General features: G+C 38.0%; 1 protein-coding gene across 2 annotated transcripts; it reads left to right on the forward strand.

The window, feature by feature from the left end:
• Nucleotides 1-281: 281 nt before the first annotated feature.
• Nucleotides 282-20,444, forward strand: lima1a (LIM domain and actin binding 1a). Of its 2 annotated transcripts, XM_067370658.1 has the most exons (11): nucleotides 282-441; nucleotides 1,990-2,141; nucleotides 3,485-3,527; nucleotides 5,235-5,558; nucleotides 11,983-12,046; nucleotides 12,288-12,394; nucleotides 13,137-13,214; nucleotides 14,210-14,255; nucleotides 14,543-14,586; nucleotides 14,729-14,862; nucleotides 18,853-20,444. In XM_067370658.1, exons 2-11 carry the CDS (start codon nucleotides 2,020-2,022, stop codon nucleotides 19,805-19,807), a joined length of 1,917 nt encoding a protein of 638 aa, XP_067226759.1. In that variant the 5' UTR covers nucleotides 282-441; nucleotides 1,990-2,019; the 3' UTR covers nucleotides 19,808-20,444. The 2 variants fall into 2 exon arrangements, with proteins under 2 accessions (XP_067226759.1, XP_067226760.1); XM_067370659.1 differs by lacking the exons at nucleotides 282-441; nucleotides 1,990-2,141; nucleotides 3,485-3,527 and adding an exon at nucleotides 3,551-4,875.
• The last annotated feature ends 887 nt before the right edge of the window (nucleotides 20,445-21,331 follow it).

The raw sequence follows: 21,331 nt of genomic DNA on the forward strand, positions 1-21,331 counted from the left end.
TAAATTAAAAATGTGAATTACTAAAAAAAAAAATGTTGCACGCAATTTACAGTCTTTATTGTCCTAATGGATTTTTCTTTTCTTTTGATTTTGGGGTGAAATATGAGCTGGACATGGAGGCGGGGACTTTTGCTCACTTCCAAGAATCCTGTGGGATTCCCAGACTGAGTAGAAGCCTTGTTGACTCACATTGTCTGTTCAAGTGAGAGTCTGATGATGAATTGCTGAGTCCTGGAGTGGGAGGGGCATTACCTGCTAGGTGCAAAGCAGCTCTCCTCCCATTGGCTGAGAGGAGTCAGTATATTTCCTCCCTCACAAACAATGTGAGAGAGTGAGCAGAGTGTTCAGAGCATTGAGAGGACTGAGAGGCTAACAAGAAAACTCTTTAGCACATCCACTGAAAGATTCAGAGAGAAGGCTTGATAGACTGCAAACTTAAGAGTATGTATGTTTTGATTGTGTTTCATGTGCCTTTGTTTTTACTGATATCTTCATAGGAGACACAAGCTTGTTTTGCATTTTGAAGGCATGCTCTATGGTTTTGTTTGATTGAGTTTTTTCAATGGTCTAACCAGCCATATGTTTCTGGGTTTGATTTCTCTAACTTGCTAAGTACATTTGAAAGGGGTAGCTTTCTTTTGACTTAAAATGAAAGTTTCTCATTCTGTATTACACCAAGATAATGATTTTAGAAAGTGTTTTTTTTTGTGTGTGTGTGTTACAAAAAGTTTGAGAGCTTTAATATGTAGCAGAATGCCGAATATGTTGATTTGAGAGTAAAATGCTATAGTGAAAAGTGTTTCGACTAGGTAGAAATTGCTTTTTTTTGAGTTCAGGATAACTTCTGGGAATGAATTGGAGACTTGTCTAAGCATGCTGAAGTGTTGATGTGAACTGAGTGTGATGTTTCTGCTTCATTGACCCTCTGAATGTTCTCCTGTCATTTAAACTGAAGTACGTAGCATGTGTTGAATGGTTGAGTGTCTCCTTGAAGCAAATCAGTAATTGCGGAAAGCCCTCAGCTTTAATTTGTTGACTTGTAGGAAGTCCTGATTTATGAGAGAGTTTCATCTGCTGAGTCGCATCCTAATGTCTCAATACAACAGCCTCTTGAGATCTCTCAGATTAACAAAGCTTAATAAATCTCACTTTGACATGATTAAGACTATTTAAGAGATCACAGGCTAGTTTTAAGGCATTCATAGTTCTGTTTATGGTTTTGTGTAACTGTAAAGCATGATGCATGAGTAATCTGAGGTAATGTTGACTCAGTTGCTGTGTCAGCAGCTTCAATGATATGGACACTGATGTTTCAGCTGATGCTTTTCCCTTGCATCACCCTAAACAAATCCTTCCGCTCGGCTGTAAAGGATTGGCGAACATGCTTGAATGGATAAAATGCTGGTTAAAGGGTTAGTTCACCCAACCCTTTAATTGGAAGCAGTTTTATTACTGAAATCTAATCAGAACATTTCTGTCCATTGTATTAAAGAAAGACATGGGTAAGGAGAGGTTTGTGGTTGCCAACAGATTAGCCATTTCCTGTGAAATTTGTGAGAACCTTTAACAGGCGTGAGATCATGTGAGATAAGAATATTGCTCCACGGTTTCCTGCCATATCAGACATAAGTCACAGCATGTCTGAATGATCAGGTGAGCTGCTACAGGTGTTGTGCACTGGCGCCGAATGACTCATTGCAAGAGTAATATGGGAAAAAGTCGTTTCTTCCTCTTTCTGATGTTCCACAGGTGTTTTGGGGATTTCATGAATTGTGCAATCACATGGTTGCTTCAGTATTATTGAATGATTGTTAAATATTTGGCGCAATCCATTGTTTTACAGGTCTGGTTCAATGTTTATAGGAATAAACATTAAGTTAACATTTTCCATTTTTTCCAGTGGGTTTCACTGGATCTTGTAAAGGTTGAAAAGGTAGAGCAAGTTGTTTTGTCTTCATTTTCATATTTTAAATCCCTCTGGCCTAACAGAAATCCTACTGAAGACATCAAGATACCAAGATGGCAGTCAGTTCGTTTCATCGTGGGCAATGGGCTTCACAGTCCTTGCGAGTTACGGCGAAGGAGCTCTCCATTGTTGGCGTGCGAGGCAAAAACACAGCAATTGCCGAGCGATTTTCCAAGTAAGCAAATGACAAGATTTGCATAACTAAAATTGATCTCGCTTGCCATTTAATCTCATTTGCTTTCACTTTAGCACTTTTAGTGCTCTTTAGACAGTGCTTCACAAGCTTTTTTTTTTACAAGTCACCTCTGTTTTAAAAGCTGCCATTTTGTTCTAAATTGGTTTATGATGTTCAAACCTTTGCTCAAACATTATTGGGAGGTTTTCTCTTTCTCTTCAATCTTTTGTTCACCATGAAAGTAGTGTTAAATCTTTAAATGATGCCATCAACAGCCAGACACCGAGGTACAGTGGGGTCCAAAAGGCCACTAATAAAAATATATAATTTTTAATGCAATTTAAGTACAAATTATATTATCAGCAACTTTACTGCATTTAAAAAGTGACTTTTTCATTTCTGGTTTTAAAAATGTCAGAATCCTAAAACTTTCCAAATGCAAATTCCATATTGAATTCTTTCAGACATTGAAGCGCACTGTACATGTTTGATTTACAGCTGAACGTCTGCTGCCCGACTCATTATAAGCATCTTTATTGGCTCTCAGTCAGTGTGTTTCCTGTGCAAAGGAATTTCTCCAAGCATCTGGAGTTTTTCCAGTGCATCTCCTGTCAAATTTCCTGATGTCTTTTCCAGCATTCTGCCTCTAGCTTCCTCTCTACACGTACATCAATGACTTCCACATCCTCAAAACTGTAGATTTGCCATCTGAACTATAGTGAGCATCAAAAAGGAAGGATTAAATAGTTTATAATCTGATTGCTGACTTGTGATAGGTGTGGGAAAATGGCTGTTTTAAACGGTTTAACTGTTGTATTTGTTCAGACATGCAGGACTATGACTATCTTCATAGTCTTTTATCTCAGTTTCATTCCAACTAACCTACATTCAGAGCCATGAATTGGTATGCCATGGATTTCCTTGGAAAATCAGATTGAACTTCCTGTTTTAAAGGGTTGGGAATTTTTTTAAAGTCCCCCAACAGATGGTTAGTGTATCTGAAAGCCCTTCAGGCTAGCTTTCAACTTTCCTTTTTAACATGTCTTAAAAATAAAACTAGAAGCAAAATCAAGACCGTCCAGTTCAGTTGTTTGCACTGCTACATATGACCACTAGAGGCCGCCAATGATCAAAAGTGATGGTTTAGTTTTTAGGCCGATAAAAGGAGATTCAGCCTTTAAACTAGGAACAGACTAGCATAAGCCAAGCAATAAAAACACCATCTGTTGATTGGCCAGATTTGTAATATAGTGTTTTAAATACACAGAAAATAGATACTCTTCATCAGTTTGAGGACTAGAAAACAGTTGAGTGAACAACTTTTGCGCTTTATTTCCTCTCAGGTACCTGAAAGCAGCAGAAGAAACGAGTTCAGACAAGAAAAAAGTGAGTTTTCACCATCTAGTTACTCATTCCATTGCTATAATGACTCATCACTTCTGTCTATCTGTCTATCTATCTATCTATCTATCTATCTATCTAGTGCTACTGCTGCTGTTTAGACACATGCATTCAGTGTCCAGTCATCTTAATCCCTATTTAGAAGTCTTAATCTGCAGGTAATTCCCATGCGCTTTACATAACTGGTCCAGTCAATCTGCCCTCCTGAATGATAGAGTGTGTAAGGAAACTTCAGCAATCTGTTAGTTTGTCAGGGTGAAGGAGTTGCAGAAATGACGATGTACAGGATGAAACTCCTGTGGATGTAGGTATGAGCTATCTGACTGTATTTGAAAGAGACTGCAGCTGGTTCACGTCATGTATAGTTTTTGCATTGAAGCTTTTGTTAAAATTGTTCAAAGAAAGGTTTTGATTTCTGCTCCATTGTGAGGGCCTTGTGTTAAGTTTTGGCAGACAGTTCAGAGTGTTTGTGTCAGGCCTCATACACTTAGTAGTTGGCTCCAGAAGACATCTTAACATCAACCAGAAGTATCTGAGCTGTTGTTGCATGCATTAAAGGGTCAAAACTAGGGTCAAGCATGCTTTAGTTGCTTTTGTATGTGAACACACAAGAGAAATCTAGATTATATTTAGTGTTTGTTGACAGATTTTTGACGAAATGGATTTATATTCAAAATTCTAGCTCATCGTTGTTGTTTTTCTAGAATTGAAAATTCCTATAGTTTTGTATTTTGTGTTGACATTTATGTATGAACTGCAAAATACAAATCGACTAACATAATACGATGACAATTGTCGTAAATGTCTCTATTGAATATAATAGTGTACAAAATGTCATTTTGTGGCAATATGACACATAGCACTATATTTATACAAAATCAATAAATAAAAAAAATTAAGGAAAATCAAATACTCATTTCCAGTCAGTAGTATTCTGAAATGAAGCTATTCATGACTTGTTTTGAAGTTATTTATGCCCGTGTTCATAAACTAATTTTATAGTCTGCTTTTGTCTGTTTATATTTCATTGACAATTAACTTAAATTTTAAAACTTTTAAATTTTTTGGTCATTAAATCTTAAATGTTAATTGTTTCACACAACCTGGACATGTGAGTAAGCATGTAATGTCTTTCACAAACTTTCATTTTCCCGGTTTCCTGTCTCTACTTCCCCTTTTCATGTTCTTCCTGGTTTGTCTGTCCTGTTGTAAGGGGGTTGGCCTAGTTCCCTCATGCAGATAGTTTCAAAAGACTAGCATCTGGTGCTGCATTTTTTTTCCCCCCTCATTTCCACCAGCACAGACTGACGGAGCCACTCCTTCCATTCGCCAGGTTTCTGAAGCTTTTTTTGTCAACCTTTTCTAACAAACAACTACTAATCCAACTATATTGACAATATATTCAATCATTTAATTCTGTTTACTGCTTTTCCTTGTGTAAAGGCTTATCAGTGAGTAAATGTACTTTTAATTAGAATTTTAATCAGAATTTCAGTTTAAAGCTTATTCAGAACTCAATGCAATAGCTAAATCTCTATATCTTGTTTTAGTTTATTAATGTTTTAACTTCAATTTAGATGATCGGAATAGATCAATACAGTTAGAGTCCACTATCTGGACTGTCTTGTCTCAAGATTAGAGTGTAAAAGGTGAGCAACCCAAGGAGTGAACATTCTCTTTGTTCTGATACAGTCTCCGGAGAAGTCGACTCCTTCCCTGCGCAACAACAATCTGAGTGTCCTAAAGCAGCTCTGGGAACAACCAGCCGAAACATCTCCAGAACCCAAAGCGCACTCAAGACAGAGGGAGAACCATCAGCAGCAGTCTTTAGATCCCAGTGTTGACACTCCACTGGAATCAACAGACATCCAGCTGTTGAGCGACAGCGACCAGCCAATGGAGAAGTGGACGCAAAGAGATGTGGAGACCCCCGGGGCTCTGCCCATCGAAAAGCCCACTGTGCCTCTCAACAGCCTGAAGATGATGTTTGAGAAAGGAGAGACCATTCACAACAACGTAAGTACAACGAATTATCTAAACAGGTACATATTATCTTAATAAGGTTCTTGTCAGTTTAGTAGATAACACCTTTTTGGTAGGTATGAAGAATTTAAATTCTGTGTGCAATTGTAAAAAGGCCGTATATTTTACATTTTTGCATAATTGTTCCTACTTTTCATCAGTTTTTTTCCACTATCAAAACAGTTTTTCATGATCATTTTCACCTCTGACCCTCAGAATTAAAAACCTGTTCTGCCTACTGTCGTTTTAGAACTTCAATATGTAAATGATCTCTGTTATGGTTGGCTAACCTTTGCAAACACTGAGGTATTGATATGTAAATTAGGGTGGTCCTATGTTAATGAACTGGTTTTGTACACACACTACGGTCACTTTTATTAAGCAGGGACGCGTTAAATCAATCGAAAGTGACAGTAAAGACATTTATAATGTTAAAGATTTATATTTCAAATAATGCTGTTCGAGGAATTCTAAAAAAAATAAGCAGCACAACTGTTCTCAACATTGATAATGTTTCTTGAGCAGCAAATCAGCATATTAGAATGATTTCTGAAGATCATGTGACACTGAAGACTGGAGTAATGATGCTGAAAATTCAGCTTTGCATCACAGGAATAAATTACATTTTAAAATGTATTAAAATAGAAAGCAGTTATTTAAAATTGTAATAATATTTCACAATATTACTGTTTTTACTGTATTTTTTTTATTTAATAAATGCAGTTTTGGTGAGCAGAAACATCTTTCAAAAAATGTTAAAAATCTTAAACTTCTGAACAGTACAAACTAAGCATTCCTCCCCAGTCCACCTAGAATATTTATGAATGTGAGCTAAGCAAAATCAGGCCATTTTTGCTTAGTTCACATTCATGAATATTGTAGATGTACTAGGGAGGATGATTTGCACTGTGAGGGTTGTAGTTTGTACATATTAGATCAATCTTTTAGTATAAAACAAAATGGAAGTTCTGTTTTCCATGTATATGTCCCCTTAAAGTATAGTATGTATGTAAGAGTTTGATTGATTGCTGTCATCTGTCTGTTCTGCTTGCTGGATATCTGCTTGTATTCAAAACGTTCAAAAGACTGGTCATGCTGTGAGTCACATGGTCTGTGACTCATCCTGAAGACACCAGTCAGTGTGCTCTAGGTTCTCTCTAGGTTTCAGTAGGTTCACTGCTCTGCCAAACAGCTTGCAGGTCAACTATTGTCAGTTTGTGGTCTCTAATTTTGTATAAAATGTTACTTTGAGTTAGTGCTTTGTTTAAACGGCTATCCCTGAGAATTTAACATTGACATGCAAGTTGTACTCTTACAGTACTTGTGAGTGATTAGACTTCTTTAAAAAGCTTCTTTTGAAACCAGATCCATTGTACTCCACTGATTTGAATCTCTGATCTATTGTTCTCTGCTAGTCTGTGCTGTTAAAGATGAAATGAACATTCTTGTGGTGTCTTTTTAGTCACGCCTCGTCTTCATCTGACATTTTGTTTCTTTAATCAAATTTTTTTGTGTTTAAAATAAACCGGGACTTCACCGTACACAATGGTGTCCCTTGTTTGTTTCGCCGACTGCAAAGCGAATCGTGTCCAACATTTTATCTGGAAAAAAGTAAGCTAAAGGAGTGTGGGTGGAGGAGAGGGAAAGACTGAAACTGAATGCATTTTACTGTTAACACCACATTGCCAGTGGTTCAAAGCGTCCCAGCATGCAATGAACATTGTTTTGATCCACACCATAGTTATGCTTCTTCCAAAGGCGAACCTCATTATTGCTTATACTAGGGTTTAGGTGCTTTTCCATAATGCAAAGCCTTATACTTTCAGCTTCTGTGAATCAATGATTCTGTGAATCGTTTAGTCCGAAAAGCCAGTTTATGGAAAAGAAATGACTCAAAAGAACACTGTTCACTGACTCAGTGATCTGGCAGCAGTTCTCAAATTAATTGACTTAATTTTTTTCCACCCTCACGCAAAGCCACAAAGTTTTATTTTTGGGTTAAACCCGAACTCCGCCTCTCAAAAGACATTTTCATCATTCGACAGGGATGAGGTTGCTTTCATTGAGAGACTTTGCTGTTCTCACTGGGGGGTTGATGTCATGAGATAAACGTCCACATGATCGCTGCAGGGTTCGAGCTCTCTGCTCTCATCAAAGCCAAACTTTCTCTCCTTTAACCTGAGGGATGGTCATGAGGGAGAGAGACTGACTGAAATTAAGTGAATTCATCATCCACCTCCTCCAGCATTTTTAAAAAAATCTCCTGCAGAGATTTGTTTTATGAATGTCACTGGATATTGAATTTGGGGTGCTTGGAGAGTTGAACTGACTAATGAACAGCTAATAAAGAGAACTTTTAGATATGATTGGACGTGAGATGTGCAGTGTCTGTAGGGTGGACACGTTGTTTAGAAACTAGACTTTTGCCATATGTCATTAGTTGTTGAAAGAAGTTGCAGTATGAATAATCAGATATTATAATATTGTCTGTTTTATACATTTATTAGCATGTTTGTGTCATAATAGTAATAATAATAATCCTACTAATTAATTATCAAAGGGTTAGTGCACCCACAAAATGAAATGTCATTAATTTACTCACCCTCATGTCGTTCCACACCCGTAAGACCTTCGTACATCTTCAGAACACAAATAAAGATATTTTTGATGAAATCCGTGTTTTTTTTATTTTTTGTTTTTTTATCCTCAATTGAAAGCAATGAAATTGCCACATTCAATGTCCAGAAAAGTAGTAAAAATAAAACATTTTGCGCACAAAAAGTATTCTTTTTGTGCTTCATAACATTAAGGTTGAACCACTGTAGTCACATGGACTATTTTAACAAAGTTTTTACTATTTTTCTGGACATTGAATATAGTAATTTCATTGCTTTCAATGCAGGATAAAAAAACCTCTCAGATTTCATCAAAAATATCTTAATTTGTGTTCTGAAGATGAACGATGGTCTTACGGGTGTGGAACGACATGAGGGTGAGTAATTAATGACAGAATTTTCATTTTTTGGTGCACTAACCCTTTTAATAATAATAATTTTTTTATAATTGCCACATAATTTCAAGGATAAAATAAAATGAAAGCAACTGTCACATGGTCTGAAATCATAGTCATTAAATTGGCACCTCTGAGTCCAGACCTTAAAATTAATTCAAAGTCTTTGGGATGTGCTGGAGTAGACTTTACAGAGTGCTCGACTGTTGCATTGTCAATACTTATAAAAGATCTTTACCAAAAATTGATGCACCTCTTGATGGAAATAAATGTTGTGATGTCTTTGACAATGCAAGAGTCGAGCACTCTGTAAAGTCTACTCCAGCACATCCCAAAGACTTAATTAATTTTAAGGTCTGGACTCAGAGGTGCCAATTCATGTGTGAATATGATTCTTGCTCCCTCCCAACACTCCCCTCTTGTACACTTTGAGCCTGATGATTCTTGACATTGTCATCCTGGAATATGGCCATGATGTGTCTTCCTACATACAATAAAAAGCTACACACTCCATCAATTAGGGTTAGAAGAACTGTTCCCAAACATATAACATGCTAGAAACATAATAATCACAGCAATAATGATCCAGTCATAGACTCTTAAGTATTTGCCTATTTAAATCCAAATAGTGAAAATTTATTTTATTTTTTTTGGCAGGGTGGTGCAGATGTAATAAATATAGTATATTTCATTTTTTTGGTCACAGATTTTATTCTCCGATAACATAAGGACGCTCCTCATTTTTGGCAGGCCGTGGCTCAGATGTTCCTATCTTTTGTGTGTTTTGGATTAATAAAGGGTCTTTTGTCTGGGCTGATGCCCCCTGTGGCTGTTCTGCCTTTGCCTTTTGTACTGTGTTTATTTCCCGCTCCCCTGGTGTCAGCACACCAGCCTGGAGACGCAGCACTGATGCCTGGCCGGCTGGATCCCCTTACAGCCCTGCTGATGGCTAATCCACGATTTGGGGGTGGGCCGGTTTCAGCCCCCTCGTTGGATTTAGAGGTTCAGCCAGCTGCCTACCCCACCCCACCCTCTCGGCCCTCCCCCTCTCCATCTCTCCCGCTGCTGCCAGCAAAACACTGGCATGCTCACCGTCTCTAATCTGCTCTCAGAGCACTGCCGGGCTTTTAGTCAGACAGACTCAGTTCTGTAAATCTCCAGGAATCACTGCGGACCGCCCGTTGTTGTCTGTCTGATTTTAAATAGGTAAGACATGCAGCTTTCAGATCGATACTGATATTGTTACATGTGGAAACTCTCTGTTCGGTGGGATGATGTCAGTTTTAGTTCCTGTCGTGCTGCTTTCCTGAGAACAATGACAATGGATACATCAGACTTTTTGGAGGATGTGTTTGTGCTGGGATTGATTGGAGTGTTGTTAGGCACTTCTTGAAAAGTAAATGTTTTGTGTTTGTAATGTCTTTGTCTAATTGTCTGTCATTTTCTGAAACAAAAGCTGAGAAGTACTACCACTACAAAAAATGCTGCAAAGCGAGTAGAAACGGATGCCGAACTTTATATATAGACCAATATGTTTCCAGTTAATCATCTTACGTAAAAGTTTATCGTCCAAACATTTGTGACAAAAGTGACGTTAAAAATGGTGCAACAGCACCAAATTGCTGGGTTAATGTCAGTTTAGTAACAGTGATGTTGTCCACTGGTTTGTTCTGGTCTCCATGAGTCTCAGTCAACCGGGTGTAGAATTGCATGCTGTGTGTGCTGGAGTTGTTGTGGCAGTAAAGCCAGACGCTGGTGTCTGTCCATGGCTCTCTTAGAGCTCATTAGAGGATTATTGATGCCAGTGGAGGAGACATGTTTAAACACTGCTGTCATGGCTTTAAATGTCTCTTATCACCTTACTAATTAGTGCTGTTTGCTAAAGTAAGCATCATTATTATTTAGCTCATACTTAGGGTTAGGGGATTTGAACAAACCCCTTACCCAGAGTATTAACCTTTGGAGCGTAACTCATCCCGCACAGAATAAGGCTTAAGAAGATATGTTTTTTGTATGGCGGCCAATAAAATAATGAAAAGTCCCATTGACTTTTATTGAAGGAGGGACTCATAGAGTTGAGTGTGTTTCTAGAAACCACCTAGCAACACCTTAGCAGCCACTTAGTGACATCCTAGCAATCATCTGGAAGACCCTAGCAACCATAGCAACATGCTAAAAATCACTTGGAACACCTTAACAACCACATGTTAAGAAATGCCTTATAGCAACTATCCAGAACACCCTGGTAGCCACTTAGACCACATCCACACGAAGCCAGAGCTTTCCCTATTCAATCTTTTCTAAAAAAAAAAAAAAAAAATTCTGTAAACATGGCGTCTTAAGAAATATCTGCGTACACACGAAACCGACTCAAAACCATGTAGTATACATGCCAGACCAGTATGTGGCACTGTAATTTTGCCACAGAGACTAAAAACAGAGAAGACGACTTCGATCATGCACATAAACTTTGCGCGTAGTTTGTTGTCTATGTTGTTGTCTATGTTGTTGTTGTTGTTGTTGTTGTCTTGTTGTTGTTGTTGTTGTTGTGACACAGCAGTGTCTGACTAGGGTCGAGACGTTTCACAAAATGTACGGATTGGCTGTACACACGAAAATGCAAGGGTGTCGTTTTCAGATTTATCCACTCTGGGACCCGGTTTAAAAAAAAATGGGGGTTTCAGGCTCCCAAAATGCAGGATCCGTCTGGATAAAATGCCAATACAATAAATGTTTTTTTAAATGTATACAGCTAATAATGCTTAGTGAAGTGCTAAAAACCACTCAGAACACTGTCACGGCTGCATACCATGGCAATCACCCAGAATACACTAGCAACAGTCTAGCAATGCCTTAGCAACTATCCAGAATGCCATAGCTGCCACTTGGAGGCGCCCTAGTCGCCATCAGAAAGAACCTAGCAACTGCATAGCAACATGCTACTATTTAGAACACTTAAGCAACTGCATAGCAACACCATGGAAACCACACAAAATACACTAGCAACAATCTAGCAACGCCTTAGCAACTACTCACAATGCCCTAGCAATCATGACTTTTGTAAATGACATTTGTTTATATACGTTGAAGATGGGTGCATGAGCCAGTTTGCTATGAATCATAATTTTAAATATTTATTAAACTTTACATTTTAACAAAAAAATCCATTATTAGACTTTACAGTATAGAGAAACAGGAAATGGGATCAGATCTGCATTGGCTCCGACTTTAAAGTCTAAATGAGATCAAAGTTAAGTTCCTCATTGAATATCCTGTTTCATTCGGAAATGCATCACAATAAAGTAGTTAGAAATGTGGCAAGTGGCAGTTCACATTAACATTAAGGTCTTTTTAATGCTCTCTTTGTCTTTGTTCTGTTCATTAACACACGTTTCTTTGTCTGTTTAGGTGTCCAGAGAATCTGGGAAAACAGAAGACAGTGGATCTGAGAATATGGAACCAGGAGATAGAGGTACAGAATCAAACACAACATTAAACGTCTGATAGCTCGTACAATATGTTTTCTGTTACATGATCTCACATCTTGAACTTCCTGTTTCCTTTTTGCAACGCTGTAAGAATCAGCTTTCTGGAAAGTGCTGATGGCAGTTCTGTGGAAATTCCTGTTTCCCATTCCCACTTTAACCTTGTGGCTCTCATTTTCTCTGGCATATCGGAGACCTCACTGACTGTTTTTCTTCCTTAATTCACAGAAAGTCTTGACTCTGGAGTCAAAATGATGGAATCAACCCCTCTCAGGGACAGAATGGCCATGTACCAGGCAGCTGTGACTAAGCACGATTTCCCTTCCTCCCCCACTGTGAGTGCAACCCCCACCCCTTTCACAATAAATCTCTCCCTCAATTAGTCACTTCTTATGATTTCATCAGATGCAATAAGTCTGCTGTCTGCTGACATGAAACTCTTTGTATCTTGTTTAAATGCAAAGTTCGCCCAAAACATGAAAGGGATGTCATTTACTCGCTCTGGTTTAGTTCCAAACCAATATGACTTTCTTTGTTCAGTGGAAAACAATTTCCTATGCTTTTTCATGCTATTAAAATGAACAGGGACTGAAGCTTTTCACACAAATCGTATAGACTACTTTTAAGTCGCTAAAAATCTCAGCTCAAAAAGAACTAGGGATTTTTACAGTGTCGTAGTGTTGTCCAATTTGTGAATGGAAAAAAATTCAACTTAAAAGAATGAATCAAATAATCTTCACAAAACCCATCTGAATAATTTATTAATGAATAGGACAGATCTGGGGAGAATTATCATAGAGAATAATGATGTAAAGTTCGGGCCGTTTTTCCATATACATCTGTCATATGACTTGAAATATAATCGTATGGACCATTTCATGATATTTTAATAATACTTTCTCATACTTTCTGAAGTTTGAGGTCCCCCATTAATTAAAGAAGTTTTTCTTTTTAGTTTGGAATGACTTCAGGGTGTGTAAATTGAGACAGAATGTTCATTCTTGGGTGAACTGTTCCTTTAAGGGAGCACATGCTCACTGATAACCTTTTCCCTTTTTGTGTTCCTGGTTCTGGTAGAGTGAACCAACAGACAATGAAGTCCGCAGTCACAGTGGGAAGCAGAAGGAAAATGTGCCACCAGTGTGCGCTGATGTGGTAAGAACTCTTGGCAACCTGAAATCCTGTGAATGAATTAATCCTATTTGCATTTTAAAGTGCCCCTGTTATGTTTTTATATAATATAATATAATATAATATAATATAATATAATATAATATAATATAATATAATATAATATAATATAATATAATATAATATAATATAATTAATATAATATAATAGTCACTCCCGGATAACCGTAAATGGGCATAGAGGTGGGACTGAAGTGCCTGGTTGCTGAAACCACGCCCGCCTCGCTCGACATGATCAAGTTAGTTCAGGCTAAGGAGCTAATGCCATATGCTACTTCACAGACTACTTTACATGCAAACAATACAACTTAAATTACTACAGTGTCCAAAAGGTCATACTAAATGTATTTTAGGTTAAAAAAGGTGGACATCACAGTCCTCATTCTGTCTATTCTTGAGTAATTACAGGCCTATTTCTTACACATTTAAAAAAAAAAAAAAGCACAAACATGACAGAGATGCCAAGTTCAGTGGCTGGAATTAGCTGAGGTGACGTGACTGCTAACAGACAGCAGACAAACGGCGTCACTCAAGTAGCCACGCCTTTACAGCAGAAAAAAAAAGTTGTCTTAAAGTTCTGCATAATTAAAGTTGGGCATTTTAACATGGGGGCTCTATGGGATTGACTCCCTTTTGAGCCTGTTTCTAACGGCTAGTTGATAAATTGCAGTTTGTCACTTCCATGTTGGATTAAAGAGAGAGACCTGAAGGTTGCCGCTTGGGTAAAACAAACACCATTATTACTATACGTGTCACTGTATCAAGTGCTGATGAAGATCTGGAGCTGAAATTCAGAGATGGTAATGGATATTTAATTTCCGACGCACTCTGTAATTGGTAGACCAATCACAACAATTAGGAATGTTTAAAAAAGCATGAAAGGCGGTTTTTTTTTTTTTTTTTTTTCACTGTAGTAAATGTTTCTGGCATTTGCCTCATTACTTCTCTTTGTATCTGCAGGGCTCTGAACCCAACACTATGAAAAGTCCCACTGCAGACAGGAATGGTGAGTTTCTGATTGTGATCTCTCAAAACCATATTAATAACATACAAATCATGAGTGAAAATGTTCTACTTTTATTATTTGAACCTATTAATCTAGGTTCAACTCTGTTTTCAGTATTTTGACACAGTTAGAGCTGATCATTCTCTATTATATGAGTCATCTTGCATGATCATGCTTTATTATACAAGTCTTTTGTCATGCACATCCTGTTAGTAACTTTGTATCTCAGCGCCCTCTAGAGGTTATTTTGTTGCAGTTTCAAAAATCACTATTCTCTCCATTTACAGGCTCTGTTATAAGTCCTGAACAAAACCAGTCTAAAGCTGTTAGGGTGAGTATTCAGTTAATAAATAAAAAAAATATTTTTATTTAAAATATAGTTTTATCTGTTAGCATTTTGTGTAGTGTCATTGAAAAATACAGACATGGCTTGTCACTTTGGCTGAAATATTTGTACATTTGTGCACTTGTAGAAGTTCCGTTTGCCTGTCCGTGAAACCTGTGTGATGTGCCTTAAGACTGTGTACCCCCTAGAGAAACTTGTAGCGAATCAGCAGATTTACCACAACACCTGCTTCCGCTGTGCCTACTGCAACACTAAACTCAGGTGAGGGCTAGAGACCATGCTCTGATCCAGCTGCCACTTGATGTGGACTAGCAGTAGTACACAAGACTGTTGGGTCTCCCATATGCCAATTTTATTATGCTCATGGGTAGGGCTGCACGATTAATCGCATGCTATTCTCACGCGCATTTCGTCAGTAAAGCCGGTTCCCTGATTACCGCTAAATCACAATCACCTGCTTTCAAATGGAGCGCCATTTAATAGACTGAGCCGTAGATCACTGAAAAGCCACGCAATATCGCGTTCATTATCGCAGGCGATTCATCTGCGATATGAACGCGATATTGCGTGGCTTTTCAGTGATCTACGGCTCAGTCTATTAAATGCCGCTTCATTTGAAAGCAGGTGATTGTGATTTAGCGGTAATCAGGGAACCGGCTTTACTGACGAAATGCGCGTGAGAATAGCATGCGATTAATCGTGCAGCCCTACTCATGGGTGTCCCCTATTTGCTTGCCCAACATCCAGTGTTAATGTTTTACTGTTTTTTGTTTTTCATAGTTTTGTCGATTGGCAAAAGTATCTTTTAAATTTAGTCAGTTTTGTCATTGTAATTTATTTTAGTCATTTTTTACTTATGTGGTCCTTAAGATAAGGGAAAATGAGGCAGTAGTACAGTGAAAGTATTTAAAGTAATTTCAGGATGTTTTCTATAATTTTTAAATGATCAGAATACATCTATGACAAAGGGTTCTAAAAATATGGCTTCTTGTAAAAAATAAAATAAATAAATAAAAAAAATAATAAAAAATAAAATAAAAAGTGTTCCTCTGGCTCAGTTTACCCCAGGTTAGGGGTAAGTTGATCCGAGTCAGTAGGTGGGTGTAAACTGACCATCTAACTGAATCTAAATCAAACCCATGTGAAATTTTGAAGATAATGTATATGATAATAATGTATTTTAAAAACTAATTTAATAATCAAATTTCCTTTTACAAATATATTTTAAAGCTAACTAAAACAACATAAAACCAACCAAATGAAGTTGAAATTTCAATATATTTAATTGTTTGCATTTCTGAAACAATACGTTGAACACAAAAGTTGTAACCTTCCCATTAACAGACTAAACATTTAGTTTTTATTTAATTTTACTCCACAAACTCTCTAAGAATGAATAAATGTCACTGAAACTAATAAACATTTTAGTCAGATTCTTGACATGGTAGTTTTTCTGCAATGTCGACCAAGTTAGGCCACTAGAGACTACAGGTGGAAAGATATATTTAATTAAACATCCTCTGGTTCGTATCAGAGAAGGATTGGTGTACTTGTCTTGTACACTATTCCTATCAAATAAACTCGAAAATATAGAAAAAACTAAACCAGTTGCGTAATATTGAAATGACACCAGTTTATACTTAAGATTTAACTTAAATTCAATGCCTTATGGTGGGGTAAGTTAAAACGCTGGCTCAAGTTACCCCACAGCATTTGGCTCACTTTGCCCCATAGCTGCCATTTTAGGAAAAGCTAGCTAGCTTACCAATTCAGGCTAATATTTAGCTAAATGACTTGCATGGTTTTATACATTGCTAAATCACCAATATGCATCATAAATAGTTTTAGACCTGGACAAATTTGCTTTGATGAAACAGCCATTACATCTGTTATGTTAAAATTTTACTTCGACAAGCCAAAAACAGTTTTTAAAGTAAATAAGCGATACAGGGAGTGGGTCAACTTACCCACTGGCTCATCATACCCCACTCTCCCCTATAAATATAAATATATGATACACACACTGTCCTCCAAAAGTTTGGAAACACCCCTGGCAAAGTGGTTTTGGATGATATCAGCATAAATCCTTATCATTTTTTGGTGCAAATACATTACAGTAACTTGACATTATCATTGAAGACCAGCAATAATAATTTTCATTTTGATTACATAATAATGGCAATATATACATGTCAAAGTCAGACATGCCCCTTTGCCAGCTATGATGACTGCTTACTGGTTTAAACTTGGCCCAGGTTTGTAAAAGATTTTTGGGGTCAGCACACCTTAATAGCTTCAACAATTGATTGCCAATTACGTTTAGAATACAATGAACCAATCAGAACCCAGTTTAGGTCAGATAGCTGCTAATGGTGGATATTTCGATTAATCGAAAATGTAAGTTTTTTTTCTATGTATAAACTGTTTATATGTTTATATTATAAAATACGTTTTCGTAGTTTGTGTTGTCCCTTATCAGTGCAAAATTATCACAAATTAAAAAAGATTCATGCCAATATTGTCCCAAACCCCACTTTTCTAGGGTGTTTCCGAACTTTGAGGGTAGTGTATATATTAGTGTTTTACCGGTGTTTGTTCACCGCTTTAAGTTATTTTTAATAGGCTAAATTATTTGAAGCAATCATAATGGTTACGTTTATAAAATACGGTTATCGGTTATGTATTTTAGTGCTATACATTGACATGCAGTTATTGACACAATTATTTACGAAAGAGACAACCGTATTCTGTAACCAAACTCACAGCCGTAAATTTTCAGGACTCACTACCTCATTTTTGGCGAACTACTGCTGTGTGAACAAACGTAATGGACAACTAGTTCTGTGACTAGAGAGAGTCACGTCTAGTAGCCATTTGTATTTCATGTGTGATTGCGGTAACTTACAGAGATGGAGATATGAGCTATTAATCATTTGAAGGCTTCATATCCAGTCATTGTCGTCGTCCACAGAGATTAGCCAGCTAGCAAAGCGCTTCACTTTTACCACAAACTGTTCCCGCCAGTTTTGTTGTCTACGCGCGACTCAAACGCTCGCTTTCCACTCAGGAAAAGAAAACTCAAACGGTTCATTTAATTTTGACAGAGGAATTCGCGCCTATACTGAACTCGTGACGAGTTAGCTGTAATAAGGCTATTCAATGCTACAGACATCAGAATCTTTAGATATTTACTTCATTAGTCACAACCGTTAAAACAACTAGTTGTCTTGATCACAGGTGATATTCACGGTTAGCGCGAGAAGGGTTCACAACTTGACGTCGGATACTCGTGCATACAGTAGAAGCTCAAATACTGTATTGAAGTTGTAATGAACATGACAGTTTGAGATTCACAACTGTTATTAAAATATATGATTTTTAACCCTAAACACTTTGTAAATTTAGCATTTAGGTTTTTTCCCTTCTAAATAAATGTTGGAAATTTCAGTGAATATCTCGCAGTATTTTTTTCTTGTCATATTTTGGTCAAAAGAATATAGTGCTGCAGGGATGATGTATTTTTGTAGGCTAACCCAGAAGTTAGCATGACCCTGGTTCCCTAGGATTTTCTATGGGCTTTTGGATTATTGGAGAAAATATGCTCTGTGACCAACAAAACTATGATTCTTACTAGTTGACACAACTTTTTTTTTTAAAAACCTGAAGCCAAAATAGAATCACCAGAAATAAAAAGCTAAACGTAGGCTATGCTATAAATGAACATACATGACTTCAGCCTCACAAACATTCAGAGTTCTGACAACTCTTTCAGTCTTTATGTAAAAAACATATTCCCTGTTTGAGTTAAAATAGTTTGCAAGGATGTGATTATAGACACAATGAGGCTGTAAAAGCAGACTAGTCAGTAGAGCGTTTACCTGTTCAGTGCAATGATGTTTAATGTCCCTATAACCTCTGTAGTCCTATTTAGCCAGTTGTTATCAGCCACATTTTTTAAGACTAGCTTAAAAAAAAATCACAAGAGGGGTATACTTGTATTTTATGTCATAGAATAAAAGTGAAAATATCTTGAACTTGTGGCATTTAACCAAATCCCATTGACTTCAGGACAATGGAACTGGAAGTGCTAAAACACATTTCCAGGTTTTGGCATACAATCATCCCTGCAGCACTAAAATGGTTTAATTTAGGACATTTACGGCATTTAGGACAGGACCTATACAAGTATTTAACTGTTCAGTTTGGTTTGTTTCTAATCTCTCCTTCTGTTTGCCGCCCTCTTTTGGACAGTCTGGTGAACTACGCTTCTTTGCACAACAACGTCTACTGCAAGCCACACTTCTGCCAGCTGTTTAAAGCCAAGGGCAACTATGACGAGGGTTTCGGCCACCGACCCCATAAGGAGCTTTGGGAGACTCGAGGAGAAGGAGCTGAGGAGCAAGTGAAGCTGTCACCTCATGAAACCACCTCCAGCCCAACAGTAGAGGAGTCTCCACTGGTAAAGGTTAACGTGCTTGCGGCCACTTTAGAGACCCGAACCCAGGCCGCCTCTGAGAGGGTGGAGAAGCCACTGGAGATGGGACGACTCAAGATATCCTGGCCTCCACAGTCAGAGGGGGATGAAGGTGCAACCCATGTGTGTGCAGCTACTGATGGCAGTGGCATCAAACCCATCCGCCCGAAATGGCCTCCAGAGGGCGACTCTGTATCAGGCAACCCAGACCAATCTGATCTTCCAAAGATTCGCAGGAGCGTCTCCCTCAAGGAGAGAAGCAAACCATTTTCCATCTTCAGCTCTGCCCCAGTCACTCAGCCCAACAAGAGATGCCAAAGATCTCCTTCAAATGAAAAGCCAGACTCAGAGGAGGAAATGTCACCCGTCTCTTCCACCACGGACACGCTGATCTCTTCCGAGGACATGACTGAAAACAACCAATCAGAAGAGGAGGAACAGGATGAAACCAAGGAGGAAGACAATGAGGAAAGGATGGAACAGGAGGAGAAAGTGGAAGCACAGGAAGAGGAACTTTCCTCTCTGAAATGCAGCTCACCGGATAACAGTCCTCCATTGTCGCCCGAGAGTGAGTCTGGGCTGGATCCAGAGGAGAACCAGGCCTCACAAGATGTGGGCTTCTGGGATGGAGAGGAAGCTGAGGAAGATAGAGCTGATGTCTCCGTGGAGGACCTCATTAAGAGGAACCGTCATTACGACAATGACGATGAGGACGAGGACGATGTGGTCTGAGTGATAGATTAGATGTCCGTGGACTTTCATTTCTCAGAAGCACCAGCGTATTTTCATGTAGTCTCCGTTGTAGGTCTCGGTCTGTCTTTTGTGCAATTTTTTCATGTCTTCAGCTTTTACATGTGCCTATAAATGTAACTAAAAACCAAGTAGTTGTCAGGAAGGTTTCTCTAGTCTAGACAATACACTAGACCTCTTACAGTCTCTTCAAGCCTAGTTTTATGAAATTTTAATTTGTTTGGTACTTTTTCTATATTTTCTATATTAAGATTAGATTAGAATATTTTATTCTGCTGCTGTTCAATTAAACTGTATGCATTTCCAAACAACTGAAAAGAAAAAACGTTTTTGATATTGTTTTAAGAGTTTAAATTTGATTAGGCCAATCTTCGTATGTTTAGTTCAAGCACACATCTTTTGTTTTCACACAAGTGGTCTATCACTACTGTAATGCACTTGAATGTACTTTATATGTCAAAACACGCCCCAGCTGTACCACATTTGATTAGATTGACTACCTTTTCAATGTTTTATTTCAAAATTGTATTTAACTATTTTAAATGTCACTTTTTTTATCATGGGACCAAATATCCTGTAATACTTTTTGTTTCAAATAAATATACTACTACAAAATCTTGAGCAAGAGAGCTTTGTTTTTCTTAGTGACCCAATCCAATATTTTTCCCAGCAAAGTGAGCATATGTATTTTACTCCCTGGATAGTCTAATTAAACAATGCCTTAAAAAATGATAAAGTTATAAAGATTTATTTTTGGTCACAGTTGTAACTAGGAAAACTACAGTAAAAGTCAGTCATAAAGTAAGACTCATAAAATTGCATTCATACATAGCATGATGGTAAAAGTGTGTGTATATATACACTCCAATCAGTCATAACATCATGACCACCTTCCTAATATTGTGTTGGTCCCCCTTTTGCTGCCAAAACAGCCCTGACCCGTCGAGGCATGGACTCCTCTAGACCCCTGAAGGTGTGCTGTGGTATCTGACACCAAGATGTTAGCAGCAGATCCTTTAAGTCCTGTAAGTTATGAGGTGGAGCCTCCATGGATCGGACTTGTTTGTTCAACACATCCCACAGATGCTCCATTGGATTGAGATCTGGGGAATTTGGAGGCCAAGTCAACACCTCAAACCATTCCTGAACCATTTTTGCTTTGTGGCAGGAGCATTATCCTGCTGGCCAAAGCCACAAGGGAATACAGTTTCCATGAAAGGGTGTACATGGTCTGCAACAACGCCTAGGTAGGTGGTACGTTTCAAAGTAACATCCACATGGATGGCAGGACCCAAGGTTTCCCAGCAGAACACTGCCCAAAACATCACACTGCCTCCGCCGGCTTGCCTTCTTCCCATAATGCATCCCCAGGTAAGTGACACACACGCACCTGGCCATCCACGTGATGTAAAAGAAAAACGTGATTCTCCGTCTCCAGTCAGTGGTCATAATGTTATGCCTGATTGGTAGATTTTATATATATGTCTCTATTTTTATTTATAATTG

Source organism: Chanodichthys erythropterus, chromosome 20, assembly GCF_024489055.1.
Source record: "Chanodichthys erythropterus isolate Z2021 chromosome 20, ASM2448905v1, whole genome shotgun sequence".
Lineage (NCBI taxonomy): Eukaryota > Metazoa > Chordata > Actinopteri > Cypriniformes > Xenocyprididae > Chanodichthys > Chanodichthys erythropterus.